Source organism: Halichoerus grypus, chromosome 5, assembly GCF_964656455.1.
Source record: "Halichoerus grypus chromosome 5, mHalGry1.hap1.1, whole genome shotgun sequence".
Taxonomy (NCBI): Eukaryota; Metazoa; Chordata; class Mammalia; order Carnivora; family Phocidae; genus Halichoerus; species Halichoerus grypus.
In genome coordinates this window covers 25,904,279-25,931,870 of record NC_135716.1, presented here as the reverse complement: position 1 = coordinate 25,931,870, position 27,592 = coordinate 25,904,279, and the positions used below count along the sequence as shown (strand labels likewise).

At 35.1% G+C, this 27,592-nt stretch overlaps 1 protein-coding gene across 6 annotated transcripts in view; it reads right to left on the bottom strand.

The window, feature by feature from the left end:
• CSMD3 (CUB and Sushi multiple domains 3) overlaps positions 1-27,592 on the bottom strand; it is a 1,190,044-nt gene that overhangs the window by 330,110 nt on the left and 832,342 nt on the right. For all 6 annotated transcript variants that reach the window (XM_078072078.1, XM_078072080.1, XM_078072079.1 and 3 more), the window contains one exon: positions 3,527-3,696. In XM_078072078.1, coding sequence (XP_077928204.1) covers positions 3,527-3,696 — 170 coding nt within the window. The remainder of the gene's footprint in view (positions 1-3,526; positions 3,697-27,592) is intronic.

Sequence of the window (27,592 nt, the reverse complement as noted above, 5' to 3'; positions counted from 1 at the left end):
CCTGCTACAGTCCCTTATCTAAACGTAGTGCTCAGTCTTTTTCTGAAAATAAAAACAGACATTACAACAACAAAACAGAGATAGTATTTCTGATTGCTATTCAGCTTTTGTCTTATCAGGCTGAAAATGGCAATTACTCACGGGTGATTGTTTAAGTATACATATAATAAACACCTCTTATAAATATTAATTGAAATAATTATTTAATTGAAATAATTAATTAAATTATATATTTTGATTGAGGGTTTGAGAAATTCAATATTCTTGCCCATTGAAAGGAACAGAACCAAGGAAGAATATATTCATAATTCCCAAACCTGGTGTTTTTCAGATAATCCAGAGAGCTTTATAAAAATCCAAAATTCCAGGCACAGACCAACTCAAACAGTTTTCCTCAGATCTACTGAATCAGAAAAATCTGGTAGTGGTGCCAGGAATAAACTACCTAGAGGAGTCATATGATCAGCTACATTTGATAGAAACTTTATTAGTATGGTTGTATATAAGTAAAGTAATTTATGGAAAGTGGAGGGAAGGAAAAGAGTGGATGGATGACTAAGTGGATGACATCAGTCTGGATGGCGCGCTCTTAGAGAGGAAAGTGTATGTGTGTGTGTGTGCACGCCATTTCTACCTATAGATAAAGTTGATACACACACATGCTTTTATTGTTGTTGTTTTAGTCAGAATCCAATACAGTGATATTATAGAGTAAATGCAGCCAGAAAAAAAAAGCCTTGTCTAAACCTTACACTCATATAGAGATTACAAGAGAATGTTATTCCCAAGAACATAGCCAATCCTACCATATAAAGAAAAGCAATGTTTTTCTCTCAGTCAAGGGGCAGAGGGTTCTATAATGGGCTATTTGTTTTACTAATTTCTTTTTTTTTTTTTTTAGAGATTTTATTTATTTATTTGAGAGAGTGAGCATGAGCAAGAGAGTAGAAGCAGAAGGAGTAGCAGAGGGAGAGAGAGAAGCACGCTCCCCGCTGAGCAGGGAGCCCTGTGCAGCTTGATTCCGGGGTCCTGGGATCATGACCAGAGCGGAAGGCAGCCACTTAACTGACTGAGCCACCCAGATGCCCCAGTTTTACTAATTTCTTCTGATTTCCTAGTCTGAATGGAGAAAGAGCTGACTGCACTAGGTGTAATGTTGGAAAATGCTGGGATGGGGATGGGCTCTCATGGACTGGTTTGCAGTGAGGGAAATCACCCTGCATCATGAGAGGACTCTGGGCTCCTTAGTCTTTGAAAACTAATCATCCGTCCTTTGGAGGGCACATCCGTCTGCTTTGTGTCTAACTGTGCCTGTGTCAGTAGGTATTTTTGAACTAGTCGTCCATGGGATTAATGGGAGGAATAAGACAACATATAAGCATTTACATCTTAAACTGGTGGACAGACCATGTAGACGACAGAGTTGGAGGTTAAAGCCCATGCCCAACTGTCTCTCTACAGTGGCTTGCTGAAGCTATTTTGAAATAATTCAGAATAAACCCAAAGCAAGATTATCAGTAAGGGGTGTTTCTATTGTAATATTTAGTATACAATCTTTTCAACTTGGGGAAACATATCTTTATTCTAGGAAAGTTACAAAAATCTTTGCTGGGGATACACATTTTCATGAAATAAAAATCCTTATTTATTTAAAAATCATTATTTAAAGAACCTTGAATGTGACATGCACTCACAATGTCACTTTTTGCTGAGGTTTCAACCATTCTCGGGTAACACAGGTAACAAGTGCACATTACCTTACCCCAAGGAGGCAGCAGATTAGACAGAAATCACTCTGAGGAACACATTAGGGCTATTCTTTATAAAGGCATCACCTGTTATCCCAAATGAATTTTCCAATTAATAGACATCATTCAGTTTGGAAAAGTAATGGATACTTTTCAAGCATCACAGAGAGTAAAGAAATATTTTAGGAAGAATAGTGGTAGGCCTGGGGAAGCACTTCTTAACTGTTAACTTATAATCATACGCTTATTATTGTAGCTTGTGCGATACAGGTTAGTGGCTAGGCTTATACTTCTGATCTATGTCTTGATTTATTTTTCCCCATACTTAGTCTGAGTTAAAAATAAGCACTGCCTCATTTCTAGGTTTAGGCATCCCATTAATCTCAATGCTGACTCTAATTCAGCAAATAAAACTTAAGTTAACAAGAAAATCTAAACAATGAACTGGAGGTTGAAGAGATTATAAAGTGAATTTCTGTTGCCTATTGAGGAAAAGTGCAAAAAACAGGAATGGCCCTAAATTAATACTAAAATTGTATACATCTAGGGAAATTTCCCATATCTATACAAATCTTACAAGCCTACAGCACTGTCTGTGTTAGAGAATCATCAATTATCATCAAAATTATATAATTTTAAGAGAAGAAAATAACCAACACTCTTAACATCACTGCTAAACAAGGTTCCCCTACCCCTGCCAACCTGAGATGTCACAGTTGTTTTTTTTTTTAAGATTTCTGAAAACAGAATTATGTTGAACTTCTTACCAGGTAAGGAAATCTTGACAATTAGGAAAATTTATGCAATTATTTTAAAAATATTTAAATGTGATTATTACAGAAGTGTTTATTTTTATTCTACTTTTCATATAAATTATATTTACTAAAACACTTACTTTGCAAAATATGAATCAGCAAGTATGGAAATATTTATTCGCCTAAAATTGTATCTTTTAAAAAAGTAGGACCTTTGCTTATTTCAACTTTTTAGAATAAATTGATAAATTTTACACTAAATATTTATAATTATTAATATTTTAAAAGATTTATTTATTTATTTGTTTATTTATTTATTTATTTTAGAGAGAGAGAGCATGAGCAGGAGGGGCAGACGGAGAGGGAAAAAGAATCTCAAGCAGACCACACGCTGAGCGTGATGCCAGATGTGGGCCTGGATCTCAGGACCCTGAGATCACCATCTGAGTTGAAACCAAGAGTTGGATGCTTAACCAACTATGCCACCCAGGCACCCCACTAAATGTTTATTATTAACAATATATATTTTTCTTAAATAATTTATAGATATGAAGTCATTAGTTTTATGTATGTATAAAATATAAATTTTTTGTAGTCATAAATGCCAAAAAAATCCATGTATCAACAGAGATAACCAAGTTGCTTAACAGATATCAAAACTAAAATAAATAGTCACTATATTTCTTAAAGAAATGACCATTCCTGTGTTAATTATGTTTTATATATATGATTTATTGAATATAAGATACTTGGCATGAAAATTCTTATTTTGGTGTTTTAAAACATTAAAATTTATGTATCATAAAATAAAAATATCTGTATTATAAATAAACATTGGCAACAAAACATTTATCTCAATGAAAGTGATAATAGGAAAATGGGAAATAATGTACAATTGAAATCTATGAATGGCAGAATCAGCTTATGGTTGATTATACACATAATATATATGCATATATATGTAGTAATATATACTTAATGACTAAAAATGATCAAAATACAAGTATTTTTGAGTTCACCTACCTTAAGAACATCTCCTTGTGCTAAATGAAATGTTCTGGCTGAAATATTGATTCCCTTTCCTGCTTGAACCTGAATACTATAAATGCATTCATGGTTGTTTTCATAGTTGAGTGGATAATTTGGAGAAAGCAAAATTCCTTCATTATTTGTTGCAGATGCACCACATTCAGCTGCAGGTAAAACAGAATATTGAAGCACAGTTTAATAGAAAGCATTATCATTTTCAAGTAATGTAATGTATGGAAGTGTTAATGCATTTTATTTTAATTAGAGCCTAACAGGAAAATGATGTACAAAATGGCTGTGTGTTGTAAATGATTCATTCCCTCTCAAATAATATATGGGAAGAAGGAACAACAGTCCATGGACAGGACATTTGTACATAAGTAGAAATATACAATAGTTTTAGTATTTCCCTCCTGTCCCTGGGATAAAAGGATAGCATGGAAAAGGATGAGAGCAAAAGATTTTCAGGACATATTCTAAGTTTGTAGATTTCTGGTTAATTGATTACCTTTAAATATATAATTTATTTCTTTTAAAATATATTAAAAAAGGTAGAGTGATCAATTTTTAGAATGATTCTTATTTGATCTTTTTATTTTTACCTTTTTTTTTAATTTGACTCCTTTTCCTCCCAAGAGTCAACATTCCTCTGACCCAAAAACTTCAGGAACAAAAAGGGAAATAAATACTACATTGCCTTTGAAAACTGATATAACAGGTAAAATCCATTAACCAATAATTGTAACAAACTGGGCACTTTTGGAAAATGGATCACCTTTCCCATTTAAAAAAATAAAATAAATTAAGGCATTCTTATAATCAGTAAATGGTACTGCTAACTCTCCTGGATTAACTTTGCAAAATTTGAGGACATGTCTAACTACTTAAATTGGGAATTTCTCAATTTTTTTCAAATTTAATTTTAATTTATTACTTTAAAAAGCTTGTAGCAATATTACAAAATCAAACAAATCCTTATAAGTTCCCAAACATAATCCTTTTGTCTCAGAAATTCAATGAACTCAGTTTTCTATCAGATCTAATAACTTGCTTCATTTTACCATGCCATAGGCCAGGGAGAGTTATATTTTTCAAAGGTTTAACTTATCAAAAAAATAAAGCAAGTCATTATGTTCCAGAAAAAAGATTTTTAAAATAATAATTCACGAGAATAATCATAGGAAATATATAACAAAGTAAAATATAATGAATTGCTTTAACTTTTAAATACAATGTTTAATGCTTAAACATTAACAAAAATAAGGCAAAAGAAGAAAGCCTAATGAGAAAATGAAAATGATCAAAATGAAGCATTCAGTATAATAACAACATAGAGTGAAATAATAATAAAAACCAACGATGTGTTGCTAACAATCAACCAGTCACATGAAGAACTGCCACACAACGGAGCTCCTCCAAGTTCCTTTTAAAGTAAAAGTAAAAAAAAAAAAAACCTCCCAATATTGATTTAAGTTGTTTTCATTTTTATGTAAGCATGTTCAAACATAAAATAAGTTCTTGTGCTTATAGCTGTACACAATTATAATACCAAAACATGTTTAAAAATATAGGAATAAAGCTACACAAACAGTAAAATTTAAAATAGCAACATGTATCTAATGTGGCGTAAGATTTCATTCTCGGGAAATCAAATTGCCCTTGGCAATGTGGATAAGGAGCCAACTCCTGGCATACAGGCTTTTGGAGTTTGCTATGCCTTTAAATACACTATGCTGTTTAATGATTCAATTCTTCCTCATCTTATCCCTCCCTAAACTGCTGAGAAACTTTCATCTGCATGGTACAGTATGATGCCACGTGTCCTTCACTTAGTGCAAAAGAATAATTTATATTTTAAATCTGTCTCATTTCCTTCTCACTAGCTTATTAGAATCTAGGTATACTTCCGGGGAATAAAGACAAATGTATCAGACCACCCGGGTGATGCAGAATACACATGTATTTTTATCAGTTAGATTATTTATTAGAGAATACACACAGTTTTAACTGTTACAGAATCATGAGTTCTGAGAATACATCCTTGGATGTCAGCTTGGAAAACACCGATACACTGATTAGGTGCTCAGGCTTTAAAATGCAGAGATTTAGTTTTCAAAATTAAGAGATTTAGTTTTCAAAATTAAGTTCTATATTCTATCTATATGGATTTGGCAAGTTATTTATTCTCTCTAAGCCTCAATATTGTCAGCATTTCCATGAAAATAATAATACCCTCCTCAGAAGGATGTTTTGTTTGTATGTGTGAGTTGATAATATATGTAGAAAATATATGTAGAGCATTTAGCACAGTCCTGGAATACAATGAGAGCTCAAAAATTAAAGCTATCACTATGAATATTTAAGTGTTAATGCTAATGGTAGCATTATGTGCCATATACAGAAAAAGAGTTTTAGGATATTTACATTGTCCCCAGTGTGACTATCCAGGTGTAGAAAGACATTTACGTATGTAAAAAAGCCAGAGGACTCTTCAAAATTTTGGAGAATCACTTATAATACTAAAATCATTTTAACAACTTGTATAAACTGAACAAAACAAACAAACAAAAAAACCTGTCCCCCTCCAAAAGACAAAGCAATAAGTTACTTCATTACCCTTGAAAATATACTAGTAATTTATTCTTAAGTTCTCAACATTTGAATGGATGGTAAGTGCCTTCTGCCATAAATATTGTTGGGCCTATATTGTATAATTTAATGGAGATTGGCTTTTATATGAAAAATAACCTGCTTCTGTTATATTTTAGTATTTCAGTTGGTTTAAACGGCTATAAGTGATTTTCTGGTTGGTGGAATAAAATCAGGACTTAAACCAGAATAGAAAAATTAAGGAAGAAAATTTGGATTAAGTTAGTACTTTTGCATTGAATCATGACCATTGCATTTGCTCAGAGCAAAATGAAAGCACACTGCCCCTTGTTGAAAATGTACTGAGCGTTTCAAGAGACCAATAAAACATTAAATCAAGCATGGGGTGCGTCTGAGCATGGAGCCTTGTGTGACTACATGGCCTCCATACCCATGAAGCCAATTCTGCATTTTTTTCCTCACAACAACTCTGCAAGGTAACACTTACTTTCTCTAATTTTATAGATGAAGACTCCAGAGTGAGCTTTCTTGCTAAAATCAGTGTGTATCAGAGCTGGGATTTATACTGGGATTTACATCTGCCATTGCCCATGGGATTAAAATTATAAATATATAATTTCTCTTTCAGATCAAAATACTTCTTTAGTATGACAGGAGGCATTATTAATAATTATCCCACACAATGGGTGCAGATTGAGACTATCCTAGATAAACTGGTATGCAAGGTCACTTTTTTCTTTATTCTTTAACAGTTGCGTACACTATTCCATTAAAAACTAAGAGGATTCTTTTATGTGGACTTGTGTGTGTCCTGGAGGTAGGAACATATTCACCCCACTTACAAATTATTAGAAATAATTGTTAATGTTCAGAATGATGTGTCATTCCAAGGGAAGATCTTGAAATGTAAAAAATGAGAATCAGTTCAGAATCTTCCACTTTTATATACAGGAAAGTGAACAAATCAATTTTTTCAATAAGAGTCTTAATAAACTAAAGAATAAAGAGGAATGAGTTAAGGAGGAACTGATTTCACCACAGTACTAAACTCCAGGAGCTAGGTGATTAATAAAAAAATTATTTTTACATGTAATCTCATCTTCGATTTTATCTTTGCATTTCAAATATACCCCAAGCTAGCTTACGAGCACCCAATGTCAGATGAACATTTGCCCTGTACAAGCTCTCTTCCTATACTCCAGCTGCAGCTCTCTTGCTTGCCAACTGGAATCAAGGGATATCTAATGTTGAAATTAACAACAAACTTTGCACAGTTTGACCATATGCTCATGTCCAGCAATGAACCTGTTTCTAGCTCTGTTGTGTAATAAGCTGACACGATGATATTTTCCAAATGCAGGTCTGATCTTACACTACGTGCCTCAAGTATACTCACCATCAGCACGTCTAAGTCCACAGAATGTCATGTTAAGACCATGTATACTGTGAATCCAGTCTTCCTTTCTAGCTGTTGCCCACCTTTATTTCCCAGGGACCTTGCAATTCAGCTCTCCTAAACTACTGGCCCTTTGCCCTGGTGTCATACTCAGCCTTTATTAATGCTGCTGCTTTCTCCACATGTAAGCACCACCTCGAATTCCAGGGGATGTGATTTCAGGGCCCAAACAAGGAAGCAAATGACTTGCTATGGAATTATACTGTTATGGCTCTTCCCAGCATCACGTGGGTGTGTTGGCATATGAAATACATGAAATAATGTCACACTGAAGAATCAGGGATAATTCTCACAAATAACAGTCATGGCTATAATGTTCATGAATGTCCAGAAAAAATACCGTAACTACATTTTCATTGTAGAGGGCATGAATATCACAGCAAGTTTTCACAAAACAGACTAAGAATGAGAAGATATAGAAGTACTGGCAAGCTATGATTGAACATTCTTCAGATATGTTAAAATCACCTGAGGAAAAAAACTAGCAGCAGAACAGCTAGTTCTAAGAGAGAAGAAAGATGGTTAGTTGATTCTGGCAAGTTAAGTTTATATAAAGAAACATCAACTACACGGGAAAGAGCAGTTTGAGTAAAGGAAGTCCTAAAAATCCAAGTGAGTCGAAAACCTGTCACCATTGCCTAGCCGTAGTCACATTTATGGAGAGTATGTACCTGTCACTGAACAAACACAAATCTGAGACTCACTACATCAGGGCAATGCCAGGGTTCCAGGCAGATGCTGTAACAAATTGCACATAAAATGTAACAATATAGGAGAAACATTGATCTTAATAAAAATAAAGCTATGGGGTCATTTTAAAATAAACAATTAATATTTTTGCTTAACCGCATACCTTGATAGAGTATGCATACTAAGATATTAAAGTGGCTAGAGGCAGATAATAGTATGCTCTGATTTGGAAAAAACACAAATTGATTCAATTAACAGATATTTATTAAATCCTTAGTATGTTACCAGGCGTGAGGCACAGTGTTGAAACTCTCATCGAACTCACTTTATGACAGAAAAGACAGACGTTTACTACATAATAATTCAAATAAGTATATAATATGTGAAAACACATAATGGGGAGCCCTGACTTGTTCTGAATAAAGTCAAGACTTCTCTGAAGGACTGAAATTAGTAAATTAAAGGTGACAAGAGAAAGCAGGTTGGTGGAAAGAATATTTCAAACAGAAGAAACATTTCTGAAAATATCAAGGGGGTGAGGGGTTGTGACAGGTTCTGGGAACTGGTATGGGAGAGGCTTTATTTGTGCAAGTTTGAGCTGGAGGGAGGTCCCTCAGGATTAGAGTTTCTTTTGTTGTTTATCTGTTATGATAGGGGAAAAAATGTTTTTCTTAGATGTGTATGAAAGGGGATGTCACTAGATGTGAACTGCTTGTTGCTCTTGTCATGGGGGAATAGCTTTGTTTTTAAGCCTTAGAAAGTCAGTTGAAGAAGATGAAGAATAGAGGAGTAGATTGAATGAGACTTGTTCATAAAATATTTGAGATTTGGGGTCAGAAAACTATTGCTTCATGGTTCAAGGGTTGCAATGCTTTCTTGAAGTATGGTAAACACACTTTTTTCTACTGTAACATAAGCCCAGTGCCTTGTTTCCTTCATGGTTTGGTCTAGAATAAATTTTATGTTCTTGATAACTGATGTCGTTAATTTCTAAAGCCTAAGTTTGTTAATATGACTTTCCTGCAAAATAATCAATGTCAAAATATTAATAGGTGGTAATGTTTCCTCTCTCTAATTTGAACTGAGAGGTCATCTTTAAATCATAGGAATTCATGATATAAAAAATATTATATAATTTAGCAGCATATTTGGGAAATATTTTTGGAAAGTAGGCCTTTAATACTTCTTACCAAATATAAATATTTTCTGTGCAATCTCCAACCCAAATACTACCTGTTATGACACCTTTATTTTGTGAAAAACAAATCCTAGTCATATAAATATTTTTATTTAAACATACAGATTAAGAAATCTATGCAAGTTACTCATATGAAACTCTTTGCTGAGCTGAAAATAATATGTTGATAAATGTAGCCTTCCTTGGGTTGGAGTAGAAGAGATATGTGTACTGGAATCTGGTGATAAGAGTACTGCTACAGTGAGGAATTCACTAGAGCAGGGATATCCATTGAATTTCAATTTTTTCTTCCTTACTGAAAAACAGGCCAGCCCATGCATCATTAATCTCCATTACTAGGGTAAGAAAATCTGGTAGCATCTATTGTGTGCGTACAGCGACGTATTTTCAGATAAACTGGTAAAATGCTTTTTAGTAATTTGGCTGGGAAATTTGACAAATATCTATGATCAGTGAGGTTTGCAGTTATTTTTAAGAATTTGCTTTGCAATTGAATCTCTTCTTTTAGGCTATTTTGATAGCACCGCGGGTTATTTTAAAATTGTTTTGTGAAAGCAGTTAAAATAAACTTCACTCAGATAATTCAAAAAACTTTGAAAAATTTCAAACCTAAACACATGGTACGCTAAGTCAAATAAGTTGTTGCATTAAGAAGAAATATTATTGTTCATATGCTTAATTATTAACAGAGGAAAAATAATGGTAATGATTGTGTTCATATAGAAGGGTACGGGGGGGTGGCATTCAAACTGTCAAATCCAAATCAACCACTTATGTCATGTATGTAAATTTACTTTTTTTTTTTTTTAGTTTGTAATCAGTTATTGAGCCCATTATGTCCCAAATCTAATTTCTACTTTATTTCATCAAATTAAGACACCATTGATTTTAAAAAGGCACCATTATTTTGTGTCTCTAAGAAAACAAAACGTTGCCAATAATCTATGATAGCCATTGATTGTGACATACATACTAATTTCAGAGATGTTAATTTTTTTGAAAGGTGAATCTAAGAAATTGTGAAATGTGATGAAATGTGTTAATAAGATTGAATACATTCAGGAACACTTCTCTTAATATGCCTTTATGACTTGACAGTATAAATAACACGTGAGTTCTATAGAATTTTTTTTGTCAAATTTTTTTTTTCTCCAATAAGTGCTTAAATAAAGCTTAGATTCTCATAAAGTGGTGGAAATTAGGGGGAAGAGAAGCGTATTAATCTTCTTATGCTACTGCTAAAAATATAAGAATCCATTAGTATTACATGTATAAAGTCTGGGTTTCCTTTCCTTCATGTTCTTAGACAACAGTGACACTTTACTGGATTTCATTTTTTCTTTTTGCCAGTCTCTTCAAATATAATGCATTTATACATTATTATTATTATATTATTATATAATAATTATATAATAATATATTATTATTATACAGTACAAACTACTACTTGTTAAAGTTATTTAAAAATCAAGAGTTTCTAAAAACAGATTTCCACTGGAAGAAATTAAGTTAGAATTTGTTATTTTTCTTCTTAAAATTTCATTTTAATGCATTGTCTATATTCATTTTTACCATGAAAAATCTTGGCAATCATCATTGCCATGCAGAATTATTATTTTATGAATTAAAGTCATAATTAAAGAGCATAAGTTCAAAACTTCATTTTTATTTTTTAAAGATTTTATTTATTTACTTATTTAAGAGAGAGAGAGTGCATGTATGAGTGGGGGGTGGAGCAGAGGGAGAAGATGAAGCAGACTCCCCACTGAGCAGGGAGCCCCACACGGGGCTCTATCTCAGGACCCTGAGATCATGACCTGAGCTGAAGGCAGATGCTTAATCAACTGAGCCACCCAGGTGCCCCAAAACTTATTTTTATTAAATATACAATTTTCTGCCAAAAAGTATGGAGGATTTCCTATAACCTGACATTGTCCTTTCATGCTTCCTTTACTTCTATAAGCAGTATTCAAGGTCTACTGTGCTCAGTTTATGTGTTCATTAAAGATAACACTACAATAATATCTATGGGTATACGAGATGCTGCATTAGGTCTTGGGGATAAGGTTCTTCTCCTCATGGGATACGTGGTCAGAAGAGAGACAGACATGAAAACAGGCACAGCACTAATGTATAATCTTATGTATACTTAGGAGAATCAAATGTATATTTAGGAGAACAACCAGTAGTTCATGTGCTTTTCTAAGAAACTCAGACCTCAGACTTTATCATGTAGGCACTAGAGATGCATCAGAGAGTTTTAAGAAAAGAAAAAGATGATCAGATTTGATAAACCCATTAGGGCAGCTCTATGGGGAATGGATTACAGCCCTGGGTTCCTAGAGGCAGAAAAACCTAGAGAATGTAATTGTAGAATGTCAAACAGGAGATGGTAAGGGCTTGAACTAAGGTGATGGAGGAAGAAATTGAAAGTAAAAGTTCTAGAACTTGGAACCCATTTGGGAGTGGAGAATAAAAGAAAGCGAAAGGTAGAGAAGATAGGAGGAAGAGTGGCTTTGAGTATGTTGATGAACTTATTTTTGTACATGGTGAATTTTCTATGCCTGTGGGATATCATGTGGAAAAGTCAGCTAAGCAGCTAGACATGCTTGTATTTACGGGATTGCTAGTGTAAGCCACAGACAAAAGGCTGCATCCAGGGATCATGAATGAATTGAGAAGAAAAGCAAACTAACACCAGAATCCACTGGAGCCTCAGAGGCAAAAGGACATTCAAGGAAGGTGCTTTCATGAAGGAGTAGGGAGGTTATAGATTCAAGGAGATTGTCAGCAGTGTTAAATGTCAGAGGGAGTTCAATTAAGATGAATACTAAGAGTTCACTGCTTTGGCAATTAAGAGGCTGGGAAGAAAGGGAGTAAGACAAAGTCTTTAATGATAGCAGTGGTAAAGACAAGTAAAGAGATATAAGGACAGCCAGGGGTGACACAGGCTTGAAGGCAGAGAATATTATTAATTTTCCTGAAGGTGAGGGAAGAAGAAAGGAAAGGTAGGAGTAACTTTTAATTTTACTTAGCCCAATAGGTATGTATGTATAAATATAAATCTCCAGCTTCAAAATAGCCTTGGGAATTTGCTCTCTGCAATGTGTTGATTAAATACTTAATTTTAAATTTAATCTTAAACCATAGGTATCAGAGATGTTCAAAACATGTTTCCTATTTGGAGGTTAAAATGCAGTATCTTTCATCTAAAATAGTCTCAGATTAAGTGTAAGCTTAATAAAGTTATCTACTGAAACAGAAACAAGGGGAGTTGGAAAGGGGAACAGATAATGTCTTCTTTGTACATTTTCCTCTATTACTTTTTTGTGAGCACTGTCTAACATTTTTTTTTTTTAAAGATTTTATTTATTTATTTGAGAGAGAGAGAATGAGAGACAGAGAGCACGAGAGGGAAGAGGGCAGAGGGAGAAGCAGACCCCCTGCTGAGCAGGGAGCCCGATATGGGACTCGATCCTGGGACTCCAGGATCATGACCTGAGCCGAAGGCAGTCGCTTAACCAACTGAGCCACCCAGGCGCCCTGTCTAACATTTTTTAATGGAAGGTTAAGAAAGCAAATAAGGCACACGTGGTTTCTTAAATATGAGGGTGATTTCTATGATATTGAAAGCTCCCTAATACGTAATTAAATGAACCAAACATTACAGGAAACAAAATTTTTAAAGTATATAAAATAGCACACTTACAGAGGGGAGTGTATAATATAATGAATGTGTTAGGAGTATGTTAGCTAAATTAAGTATGGTTAAAAAATATAGTTACTTTATGAGAAATAAAATCTCCGTTAAACAAATGTAGTTATTTAAGCAGGATTATTGATTCACATTTCATTGTATACATAAAATAAACATTATTTTAGTATTTGACAAGTCCAGAAATCCTTAAGAACTGTTTCCAAGGCTCATCTCCACAAATATAATCATAATTAAGCTTGGCATTTTTGTAATGAATTTCTGGCATGATCTGTTGATCCTGCCCTAAGCTCTAAGTTAAGGCCTTTGTGAGCAGAGGGAGAGTCTTGTTTCTCACACTTAAACACTGTAAAGGAACCTCAGCATAAAGTAAAGGAATGTTTTGGTCTCTTAGAACCTCTTATCCTTTGGGTAACATATATAATCTCGAATCTCTGATATTTCCCTAGTTCCCATTATCAAGTTTGAACTGCCAGGGGGCAGGATGAGACATTCTTAGCTCTTTGAAATCCAAGTTGCTGCTGATTTCTCCATTTCTTCCCTTCTTGCTGGTAATAATGAATAATTTTATAATATGATCTGATTAACCAATAAATAGGTAGCCTAAGGTTATTTTGACTAGTGACTTTCCAGTTCTGCGGAAGTCATAAAACATTACCTCCCAAGTCTCTCAAAAAACCCACAGAAACTAATGAGGAAAGTCCCTGGGACTGACTGCCAGCTCCCCAGCAGAGCATCATCTGATTCTCATCTTGTAGCTACACTCTGGGGGCTGATGAAAATGGACTTCAGGGCATGAGAGGCTCTTGGGCCTGCAATGGTGGACTTTTCTTTAACCAATGCATGAAATGTCAGGATTTCAAATTCAGGGAGAAGCCTCATGCTTTCCTCCTCAAACTGCATTAAAATGCATCTTGCTAAGTCCTCAATAGTTATATTCATATCCTATAAAGCAAGCTATATTCAATTCCTGGAAAATGTGGCATTTTAGATGAGTTTTTAAGATATCAATGATTTACTATGGATTGAAACATTTTTGCAAATTGAACATATCAAGAGAAACAAAATGTAATATACTAACAATTTAATAATTCCTAAATAACTTTTCAAAATAAGAAATTTCAGCTCAGCTTCTAAGGTTTCATGGAGATAGAATGACTGACGAATGCCACTCCCAATCCAGATAATTCTTGACTTTACATGTGCTAATCAAGAGCTAGAGTCCCAATCCTAGACTATATATATGACAGCAGGTACATCTTCTGGATGTTTAATAACTTTCTGAGCATAGGAAGCATGGGGAGTATTTACATTCTATGGAATGTACCAAATTAATCCAAGGAAATGAATCATCCTGGGTTTTGCCACTTTAATTTACTAATCAGTTATTGTCTTCTTTATATTAGTGGCAAAAAGAGACAAAAATATCTTCAGAAAAGAGTAGTCTAATTTTGAACGGGCACTTAGGATTACACACACACACACACCCCCACACACACATCCAGAAATTTAAAAATAATTCAAAGAATCAAACTTAGCAAAATAGCTAAGTATTGGCATTGCCAGCTCATGTTTTGTTTCAAGGCATGATCGTTAACAGACTATTGGTTTTGGAAATGGCTTTTCCATTCAAACTAGATATGAATCACTGGTACTAGCATGGTATTTGTTGCTGAAAACAACACATGTTGAGTCATTTCATACTCCCATTACAGATTCTAGATAATGAAATAAAATTCAAATGTGTCTTCTTGTGTCTATTGGACAAAAAGGTTGCAGACAGAATAATTTGTCAATATAAAACATAAGAAATTCACATTTCCCTTAAGTGACAGAACTCTAACCATCTAAAATATAGCACCTTGAATTAAAATGTTACATTTTAAACATCTGATAGATGGATAGAAATTCTAGTATGTAACAGGCACTCTGGGAGTAGAGAAGAGTGAGATAAACAGATAGATGAAAAGATAAATTGCTATGCAATGTGCTAAGTGCTATAAAACAAATATAAACAAGTTTTGTGGGAGTACTGTGAATGGAATAACCAATTTTGCCTGTAAAAGTTGAAGAAAGCCCACAGAGAAAATGAAACTTAATCAGGTCTTAAAGGCATGAAGCACAATCTGCTAAAACACTGTACAATGCTTTTGCTTTTCTAAGAAACATCTCATCTCATTATGTTCCTCATGTTCTTAAGAGGCATTATCAATTAGCTGTAACAGATACATTAACACATTAATTTTTATTTACGTGATCTAATGCCTGCATGAATATGAATAAGAAACGATTCCACTTCCCTGGTCTTTACTACACCAGTTTCTTAGGAACCATGGATGGGTTGGAGATTCCTTGGAGATCTTTCACCCTATATAGTAACTGTACATTCTCTGTCTTCTATATTAATGGGATGTAACTAATAAATCATAAAAATTTAGGGCATAGGTTGCAGTGTAGAGAAATATGCTAGGAGATTATAAATCCTAGGACCAATTGGAGAATGGCGACTCGCCCCTCCTGTTCCCTCCATAGCAACACTACAAACTTGCTATCAGTAGGGGATCAGTGTCCATTGGGAAAAGATTATAAAAGAGGGGCAAACATATTACAATCCTGCAGTGTATAATTTTAGACAGTACCAATTATAAACATATCAAAATTTTTAATCTGTAAAGTCCATGTGTTCTAAAACTGATGGCATGAAAATGGTCTCTAAACACATGGATTGAGTGTTCTTCTTGCATATTGTTACTGAAGATGCCTTTTTCTTCTTCTATCAATGTTTGTTATGCTCTGTTTTTCTTTCCTTGCTTCTATTTTCTTCACTACTGTTATTACTACAATAGAGGTTTTTTATTTCATTTTGTTAGTTTGCTTGCTTACTTATATTTTTTATGGAAAAAGTACTTTATAAAGCAAAAATTAAAAGAAGAAAATCTTGTAGCAGGTCATGTGTGTGGAGTTTCATTTTATATAAGCTTGAGTTACACAAATTTGAAAATCTTAATAATTCAGATATTAACAAATCCTTACTTTATGGAACTAACTTTAATTTATGTAAATAATTCAATTAAAAAAATAAAGAACCCCATAATTTCAAAGCTGTGGACCAAATAGGTAGTAAACCATGTTTATTTTGATGTCACATGGCCTTCCCCTTTGTTTTAACTGGAAACACCTGCTTTCCTTTGGTACACTATCCTTTGCATGAGAAATACTATGGCATGATTACAGTGCATTCCTTCATTCATCTTACAAATATTTATTGTCTACTAGTATGTACCAGTAGACACTATTATTTTGCACTAGAGATTCAGCCACACACATGCACAAAAGAGAGAGAGAGAGAAAGAGATGAAAATCCTTATTTTCATGAAGCATCTATTCCTGTGATAGGAGACAGAAAACAAACAAGTATAAATAAATAAATTAAATAATAGACAAGATGGTCATAAGTGCTAAGAAGAAAAAAGCAAATTAAAAAAGAGCGAGGCTAGGAGGGGGATTCACTGAGGGTATTCTCTGAGAAATTACATTTGAGCAGAGAACTGCAGGAGGTAAAGGAACAAGTATGTCATGATATAAGGAAGAACATTGTGGGTAGAGCGAATAGCAAATCCAGCTGGGGATTAAAGCAAAAGAGAACCCCTATTATTCTAGATTTATGAATTTTAAGAATTCTTTCCCTTCTTCTTTTAATTAATTACTATAGGAAATACATGCATGATTTAAGAGAATTTGAATTGTGATATCTTTAGGAACATAACCCTTGCATAAAATGGGACGACTTCATATAACCTCTGTTTTGTTTTGTTTTTTTTATTTCTCCAAATTTTTATTTAAATTCCAGGTAGTTAACATATGGTGTAATATTAGTTTCAGGAGTAGAATTTAGTGATTCATCACTTACATATAATATCCAGTGCTCATCACATCCAGTGTCCTCCTTAATACCCATCACCCATTTAACCCATCACCCAGCCCATCTCCCCTCCAGTAACTGTCAGTGTGTTCTCTAAAGAGTCTGTTTCCTGGTCTCTGTCTCTCTTTCTCCCCCCACCTATGTTCATCTGTTTTGTTTCTTAAATTCCACATATGTGAAATCATATAGTATTTGTCTTTCTCTGACTTATTTTGCTTAGCATAATACTCTCTAGTTCTATCCACATCGTTGCAAATTGCAGGATTTCACTCTTTTGACTGTATAACTTCTAAGTGTTAAAGTTTCTTTTCTGCCTTCTTTGCATCCTATCTCAGTGAACATCAGCCGAATGGCTTGCTAATACAAATAGTACTACAGATGTTTTCTGCTTTTTCTTGAGATTGGTCTTTTTCAGGAACCATTACCCCTAAATAGAACATTTTCTCTCCCATTCACACACATTCCCCCACACACGTAACTAATGCTTACTCAATCCCTTAGTCTCAAATATAGACCATTTTCTCTGGGGAAGCCTCTTCTGTTTTAGAGCATTTATCACACTCTATTAAAATTGCCTGTTTAACTGTTTATATCTTCCTCAGACTGTTAGCTTTTAGAAATCAAGTAACTTATCATTGCCCTGGGACAATGATACCCTGGTTGCTTAACACAGTGGTTGGCCCAGAGTGGATAATATTGAGTGGATACTCAGTAAATTTATATTAGTTAAAATAGTACTTTAGAGTATTAATCTTAAATTAGGTTTCATATTCTTTAAACACTAGGTTTAAACTTTAAAAAATATATTTAATAAAACCAATTGTTACTCTCCAACCCGAGGAAACATGAATAGAGATAGATGTTTCCCCCTTTATGTTTATAATTATTCCAATCTCCAATAGACAGTTTGGGAAATGAATTAACTCAATAACAAATTTTATGCTGAACCATGAGAATAACAGGGGTGTATTTCAAAAATTTAGACGTAAGTATATGAAAATGAATTAATAGCAATGTGCAAAAGGTACCATTTGTGTAATGAATTGGTTCTTAAGAAGTTTTGGAACACTCAAATTCTAATCCTGGTGACAGGTACCTAAGAGGGATATAAGGAATGGGATTTAAACTAAAAACAATTTTAATTTCTAACTTTGTATAGCTCTTTGTTTGAAACAGAATATTTTAGAATGAAATGGTTAATTGTAAGTCTAGAAAAGAAATTCTAAAAAAAAAAAAGATTGGGCTGTCCATGGAGCAGATACAGAGGACCTTTGTAACAGAAGTCAGTTCTTCAGGAAGTTGTGACTGTGTGTATGTATGTTTGTTGGGAGGAGGAGATTGGTTAGGGGACCATTGGAAGCTCCATTATGGCCTAGAGTAAATATCCTTTTGGACAGTTTATTTCATTTTGCTCTGACTCTCAATAACTAAGCCACCTTCTGACTACTGATTTGGTATCCCTGGTAACCTGATGTCAGTAAGACAGGATAATGACTATGAATATTGTGATAATTAGAATAAAATGTATCCCTCTTCTGATAAATCAACATGTTTATTTAACCAATTTTGTCTGGCATGTGTGAATCCACCTAGCAGGCTTCACAAAGTTGACTTCACACCCTGCAATCTGGTTCTGAATTAGGGGACTTTGCCAAGATGATGCCACCTTTTGAGGCCTTAACACAGTGGTCAATGAAGTTGCTTCTTCCTATGACCACACTGCACATAAAGAGAGTGGGTTTTGGAATCAGATTCAACATCCAGCTTTGTCATCTGGAAGCCAAGTGACTTTTGCCAATCTTGTTCATCAGTTTTCTTATAAGTAAATTAAATAAAATCTCTCTTATAGTAGTGAGAATTGGAAATCATAAACTTAAATTGTCTAGAACCAGGCTGGACACAAAGTAATCAATAAATGACAAGTAGTAGTAAGAGTAATAGTAGTAGTAGTCATCATCCTCATAGTACTTTAGTAGTAATGTTGCCTTTCTCTAATTGCAGTGTCAGGTTTTTCTAAATATTGCTTATGGTGCATTTTGTAATCAGAATTATTAAAGACAAACACACAGCACTCATTGACAGGCCCAGAATGCACTGCAAATTATACTGTGTGAAAATGATTAATTGGAATTTAGAAATTGAATAAAAACTGAAAAGAGCCTAGTAGTATATTTAATTAATCTGCTAATGGTCATTTATATCATATATACAACCTTCATAAAATTGCTAAGCATAGAATAGAAGAATTAAATTTAGAGATACGATGCAATAATTTTTGGCAATTAGACTTTTTAATTATGTGGAAGATTACTTAATATCTTAAATTTCTTTAGAAAAATCATAAATCAACAAACTGATTTTAAACTAAAATAATGTTACATATATATTTGTTAGATTTTTATCATTTGAGAATCAGAAGGTTATGATTTGAAGAGGACTGTTTAACTCTTTTAAAGCATAGCATTCATGTTAAGACCTCAAAAGCATGCTCTTCTCTAACATACACTACAAATATATTATTTACTGATAGCTTGGATAACAATACATTTTATAACTTCAAAGTTTTCTTGAATGATATAATTTGACTTATTATAAAAATAATTCTGTGTTTTGCAATAACCTACAACAAATTAATTTTTTAAATGTATTTCCTGAACAAATTTTGAGCCGATATTTGAAAGTAAAACCTTTTTCTTGATCATGCAAAATGTAGCATACCAAATTCTATCATAAAACACATGAACTTGAACTGTCAGAACCCATAATAGATGAGATTAATTTAGTAGCTTTGAACCATGACAGTAGAGTGTTTCACAAAAGTTGAACAAATATAGGCTTATGTTCTTGAGAGTTAACCTACCAATAAAACCTAAACACATTTCCTGAAATGCCTTTTTAAATGCCCATAGAAATAGTCATGAAACTACTGAACCTGCGAATTTTAATTGAGAGTTTGTTGATCTTTCCAGATAGTTAAGACAGCACAGTAATTGGAACCTAGAAGCAAAGCATGCAGAAAACTACCTTAACCTGAAGCAAGAAGATTCAAATAAAAGATTTTTACAGCCACTCTGGACAAGATGTAGAAATATGTATATGTCATAAAATTTAGCCAATAATGTAACTACTAATTGCAAAATCCATAATAGGTTGTCACAAAATGTGGCTCTTAAAGAAAGACAAAATTACAACCTATCCTACAAGCTATATGAGAAAGAGCGCTGGTATTCTGGAGACAGTGCTGTGGACATGTGTCTGTTGTCCCTATAGATACTGGAGCTACTATAAACAAAATATAACAAAGGACCAGTGAAAATAGTGTCTTTCTGCTATATAAATTTTATCTGTACGAGAAAATAATATTTATGTGAGCTAAGTATCAGTCTTGTTTTTGCTGGAAGGCCCTAGCAATTGATTGTCTCTGGAACTAAGGAAAGAAAATCCCATTCCCTGTTTATTTAATTTGAGAAGCAGATATTTCCATGAAGAAGGACCATGAAGCTTCTTTGAGCTACCATTGAAGTGGTAATATTTGGGAACTTCACATTCATTAACTAGAGCCACAATATAATATAGTAATTAAAGGTGAGTCTAGAGTCAGAATACCTGGGCTCTACCTATGTGACCTCAAGCAAGTTACATAATCTCATGTGTCTTCATATATGAAATAAGGATAATTGTAGTACCAAATTTATGGTTGTTGTGAGGATTAACATATAATGGATTTGGAACAAAGCCATGTACCTGGTAAACACTCAACAAATGATTTCTACTATTGTGTCATTTTATCCTCATGTATGATGTAGCTTTTTCTAGCGTTGTTCCATTTTAAAGGTATGGAAATATATGACAGCAACATACACAGTTTGAAAATGCCTGTTACATATATTCCTACCGCACAGTGCTCCCACCCTATAAGATAAATAACCTATAGATATTTAATAGATGCCTGCATTCAGAGCATTGCTTTCATGAGTATGGCACTGTCAAGTGGTCAAGCAGTCCCTCAGCAGCAGTGCAACTGCTAATAAAGGCACAAGGGTCACTTCCGCAGCTATTAAGTTGGCTTGCCACTCTTCCATGGATCAGGCTGTTAAGGAGACCGCAAGCCAAAACGGATTCAGCTCATTACTTACAGACACAGGAAATTCAGGATTAACATAATGTCATCTTCTTGTATGACTTGTCCCAGAGTATGACATCAAACCAAAGAGGCCAGGTGACAGATGGCATGGGTTTTAGGTCACTCTGCCATTGATGAGCCAACTCCAAATTAGAGCCAGGCAGTTTTAAAGGCTTGTACAGGAGCTTGCAAATGTATCTTAAGAGGGGAGCAGCAAAAAGTCCTGGCACATGTGAAACTAGGGAGATGAATGAGAAATGGCCTGGTGGCAACTCCTCACGGGCCTGCTTATCTCCCCTTATTCCTGAAGAACCCCAGGACATTCTGCGAAGAGTCAAGGTCAGACTGCACATAGACCTCACCTACATGACCCACACGAGAATGTGCAAGGTCTTCAGGGCACCCACTACACAGCAGAACTGTTTTTCTTGCAGGCTTGTTTACCTTAAAAAATGATAGTAATACATGTGTAAAATTTGACAACTAAATAATATAGATTAGGTATAGTTGGCTGAGGAGTAGATTAACAATAACATACAAAACTTGACCTTCCATGTTCCAGCACAAGGAGGAAATAATATTGATTTAGAATTTTTTTTCTTATTTAGGCAAAACGTTAACACCCATGTTTTAATAGAAGTCAGATGATTTTATTTTTTTACATTAAAAAAATGACTACTTTTCTAAACATGCATACTTCTGGCCTAGGCCATTATTAAAACAGAGTTAGGAGGAACATGAATTAGAGTTTGAAGCACAAGTAAAGTCTTTGCAATTATGTGTAGATTATGTGTAAATATGCCAGAAGTATTTTATAGATAAGCTGAACCCTAAGTGTTAGAGTTCTTTGTCAGAAGTCACTCCAGGTTCACAGGGTAGATTATGTGTAAATATGCTGGGGAGAAAACAACTTGCAATAGCTAAGACTATTCAGGTTCATTAGTAAAGCACACAGGAGTTTCAAATCTGTAATTTTCTCACTGAATAAAGAGTCTCTCTTTTTTGTTGTTGTTGTTTAAAAGGACATACTCCACATTGATCCTTGAAGGTTGGAAACTAAAAATGTCACATTATGTTAAATTCCATGGCCCAGGGAACATGCGGGTAATCTATCCTTTCTCTGGCTTTCTCTGAGTCAGATCCTGGGACCATTACATAGACTGGTGATTTTCAATGATTATGATTTTTACCGTCTATCCCAACGTAGACTGGGGATCCCTTTCTACTCCAAACCTTCAGAATAAATAAACGATGTGTGGAACAGGGAGTCACTAAAAAAAACTTAAGTATATGTGTTTACCAGACCATTTCTGGGCCTTCAACTCAGACCGTGTAGATGTAGAGAGAACCTTCACTTTTCCTTTCCTTCAACCGCTGCCAGTGGGAATGAGCAGACCCACTCCTTTATGCACCGCTTTGTGTCGGTGCATTTATATAACAGTGGAAGAAATTCCTGGGAGAAAAGATCATGGAACCCGATAGCCATCAGCTCTCTATTCCAACTCTGCCTCTGAGGCTGACATATATAAAAATGCCTGATGAACTCGAGTGGTCCTAGTTGCGGCCCCACTTCAGGAGGGGAAATCTGAACAAGAGCTCAACGTGAGGTTAGGAGAGAATGGCACCAGTGAACTCGAGGCCTGAGGTGAGTGCAGAGTTGGGGCGTTCCCTACTGCGGCCGCTGCTGAAACCCAGCTGCCTCGGCCACCTCAGAGCAACGGGTTCATGTTGTGTAAAGTAGTTACTGGTGAACCTGGAGTGACTTCTGACGAAGAACTCTAACACTTAGGGTTCAGCTTCTCTGTAAAATACTTCTGGCAGAGTCTTACACAAAGGTAATCACTGTCTTCCCTTTCAAGGAAGAGGGTTTCGCAGAAACAAATGGTTCAGCTTTGTTTTTGAAGACTTTGGCTTTAACTTTGGCTTCCCCCCACCTACCAAGCCATTTAATGGAGCAGCAGGTCTGTGAGAACCTTAATTACAGGAAAATTTTCATAGTCACACACATACTTTTTTTTACAATATACTTTCTCACCCAATATTCTCTCACAATGACTTTATCCCCATTTCAATTACAAGTTAGTTAGGCCAGAGTACTAAGTGACTGGTTCAAGACAACATTAGCTCGTAAGTAGTAAGTCAAGACTTAAATCCAAATTCTCAGACTTGAAATTTCCAAATCTTCATACAATGCCAATTATTTATAAGCAGGATCATGAAGTGATTAAATAGTAGTAACCAGGAAAGTAGGGAAGGAAAGTAGCCAGTGTATGGATTAAGGGTGATACGAAAAGGAAGATGGACCTCCTAACAAGAGAAAGTTAAGACTACTGAGGAAAGTGCTCTGGAGGAAGATAGAAGGGTTCCCTAGGTTAAAAACAAAAAAAACAATGTAAAGATACTTCTTCCTGCCTAAAATCATGGCCTACAGTAAGATTCAGACTATGAAAGAATGGCTGTTGAGAGCAGATAGCTTTCATGTTGTAAAGGAATCACCCAGGGGACTTCCATTTCTTATAGCTATGAAGTTGCTCAAATTGAGAAGTAGCAATTAGGAACAGATATAGAAATAGAACAAGAAGTAGAAATATGGTTAGTAAAATCGACTCAAGACAGAGGGCTTATATTTTAAGGATTGATATTGTGTCTTTGAAAAAGGAGAAACTGCAACTTTTCTGCAATCAGAATACCAGCTGGAATCATCCCAAGCCAGATTTACTAATGGAGCTTAAATTTCAGGACCCTTCCTTCCAAGGCTCTGTGCCTAATTTTACATTAGCAATTGCATTATTCTTCTTACAAAGGTCTCCCGAAGTTTTTGAACTTTACCCCAAAGCCTAGATCTACTTCCAAAAGCAACTAGTCCAATCTGGACCATTATGGAGTATAGACACAGATGCTCTGAATTGGCAACAGGACAAGGACCATACAGAAAGATGGGGACCCAAATTGGATGAAGAAGGATTAACTAAAGTTATTACTGGCTGTAGGTTTTACCAATATCCTAGAGAGCAGTGTTAATACTGAACCACTCTGTAATCATGCCTGTGTATATTACAAGATACATTCACACTTAAGTTAATGCTTGCAACCAGTTCTTCTGGGGCTCTGTTCATTTCAAATAATTCTATTATTTGTATCTCTATTTGGCTCAGATCATCTTTATATAAAAAGGCAGATGAATCAAAGTGATTCACAGGCCCTGGAATCAGATTGGGAGCTATGATTTCTGATTCCTTATCAACTGCATGACATTTTATTTAACCTCCCTGTGCTTCAGCTCCTGAATCTACAAAGTGAGGATTATAATGGTGCCTACATTGGATTGCTGTGAGGATGACACATATGTGAAATCTTAGATCAAAGCTTGGTGTGTTATTAAGTGCTCAACAGATGATATTCATTTCACTGCTTTCTCTGCAGTCCTCTCAAGTAGCTGCTATTTTCCCTCCTGTATTCCGGCGCCTGGAGGAGCAGTAGGATTGCTTAATTCTCCTCATTGCTTACTCCTTCCCCCATTCGAGGCTTTGAATCACATATTATCAGAATGTGGGTCTCTTGTTGCAGTTATCCACTACTCCCTTCATTCCTGGACTGGATTTAAGCTCCTGGTTTACTGTCACTCTTTCAAAACACAACTTCTGTCTTATTTCTTGGTGCTTTCAATATTTTCTTTTCTTTTTCTTTTCTTTTCTTTCTTTCTTTCTTTTCTTTCTTTCTTTCTTTCTTTCTTTCTTTCTTTCTTTCTTTTTTTTTTGAAAGAGAGAGAGAATGCATGCCTGTAAGCAGGTCAGGTTGGGGGCAGGGTGGGGGTAGGAGGGGCAGAGGGAGTGGGAGAGAGAGCGTCTTAAGCAGGCTCCAAGCTCAGCGTGGAGCCTGAAGCACGGCTCAATCTCATGACCCAGAGATCATGACCCGAGCCAAAATCAAGAGTTGGATGCTTAACTGACTGAGCCACCCAGGCACCCCAACTTTCAATATTTTCTAATTCATTCAGTCTCCCACTCTTTTATGACTATTTCATACCTTCATCTCTCTTCTCAAAGATGTGGTGTCCTCCTCTCAGCTAACGATCTTGCCTCCTCCTTCACAGAGAAAACTAATCAAAAGAGGACTTCTTACAGGTTTTTGACAACATGGCACCACGTTGACCCCGCCTACTTGCGTCTGTGCCCACATTCTCTGTTTTTCTCCTGTGATCCGTCACTTGGGGTGATCATTTGTGTTCCTAAGGTTTGTATGTTTACATACATTATTTACATTATTCTTGCTTAGGTAAGAACAGCACTCTGCTAATTTGCCATCAATTTCTTCTCCTCATTGGATAATTTTCATTAGCTTATAAACATGTTATATTTTTCTCTTATAAAAAACAAACCCAAACAAGCGAACCTTCAGTCATGGGATCAAACATCATCCATAATAGTGAGACATCTAGATTTTATAGAACATAAGCATGAAGCTTAATTTGGATTTTAATTTTGGAAGCGAAATAACTATAAAAGAGATTTGGGGAAAAATGGAGAAATTTGAAGGTGGACTGGATGTTAAATGATTCCAGCTGTAGTAATGGTATTACAATTATGCTGGCCTATGACCTTATTTTTAGAAATGCCTACTTAAATATTCTGGGGAGAAATATCTGACATCTGCAATGTACTTTCAAATGTTGCAGAAAAAATAATATAAAGACAAATATGGCAAAATTTCAACAATTGTTAAACTTCGGTGGTACCTATATGGACATCTTATTCTTTCATCTTTGGATCATATTTGAAAATTTTTACCATAAAATGTTTGAGGAGAAAAATTCTTGATCTAACCTTTCCCTCCAGCTACCACTTCACTAGACAGATCTTCTTTTTAGTGAAACTCCTCAGAAGAGTTGTCCAGATTTACTCTGCAATTCCCCTCCCATTTTCTCAAACTTTCACCCTGGCACTTCACTGAAACTGCATTTGTCACATTCGCCAATGACTTCCACATAGTTATGTATATTTGTACCCTTCATCTTTCTTAACCCTGGGGCAACATTTGGGGCAGGATTACTCCTTCTGCTTGAAACTCTTTCTTGACTTAGCCTCTAGGACACCAGTCGCTACTTGTTTTTCTCCTATGTTACAGATTCCTCTTTCTCAGTCTCCTTTGCTAGTTTTTATCTCCCAGATTTCTAAACATCGGTGAGACCCAGGGTTTGGCTTCGTCTCAGTCTACAAGGGAGTCTCTTACTCCCTTGCTTATCTCATCCAAACTCATGGCTTTCAGTAGCCTCTATATGCTGAAAACCTGTAAATTTTTCTCAGCCTGGACCTCTCCCATGATTTCCATATTTGGTATTCAGTTGAAATCTTCTGGCTGGAGCCCGGAGACCATGCCACAGGAGTAGTGGGTCCTTATTCTCTCTCTCTGGTATACTTAAGAGGAGGTTGTCTCTTGGAATAGTCTGCGGTCTGGCTATCATATAAAAGCAGCGGATGAGCATGTAAAAGAGGAGTTCTGTGAATTCTGACCAGGAAGCCAAGAATCTGCCTCTGAATTGGAGATGTTATACTAAACTGATTCCAGGAATTGGGATCTTACTAGGCAGTAACTGCTGTTGCATGTAACTTGAAAGAATTAAGGAGGAGTTTATAATCAAACATTCTGGAGATCTTTAACACAAATAATCTTTGATTCTTAAAACTGCCCCCTCCTCTCCAATTTTACTGCTCTGCTCCATAAGCTTATGTAATGGGTATAAAACACTTTCCTAATGGATTTCCCTGATTTCAGTAGAGCAAATTCAAGCTAAGGAAATCCAGATCTGTCATCCACACATGTAAATATCTGAAAGATCATGTAAGATGTAAATTTGACTATGTTTTTCCTTTGCTTAAAACATTTTAATGGGTCTCAATGGCTCCTTAACATAACATACAAGATTCTCCAACTCTGTCTGCCTCTCATTTTGTCCAGCCCTGGTCTGTTGCACAGGCAATGGGTAATGTTGTTTTCAGCTTCAGGTTTCTTGAAGACAGGCCTTCTAGTTTGTTTGTATGCAAAAGAATGAATTTAAGTTCATTCATACTGAATTCATAGGGCCTCTTTATAACAGTGTAAAAGCCAGGCAATGAGCACTGTGCTACTTTGGCACAAAGCTACTTAAGGGAAATAACTATTCTATATTTCATTGGTCTCATCTGTAAATGAAGGTGATAATAATGCTTTTTTCTACATGATACCTGCTGAGAAGATTGAATGGGTTAATACATATGAATAAGTTGGCACAGTGCCTGGCTATAGTAAGAACTCAGTAAATCTAAACATTTTAAAAAATTGCATCCCTCTTTTACAGATGAGCCAGAAG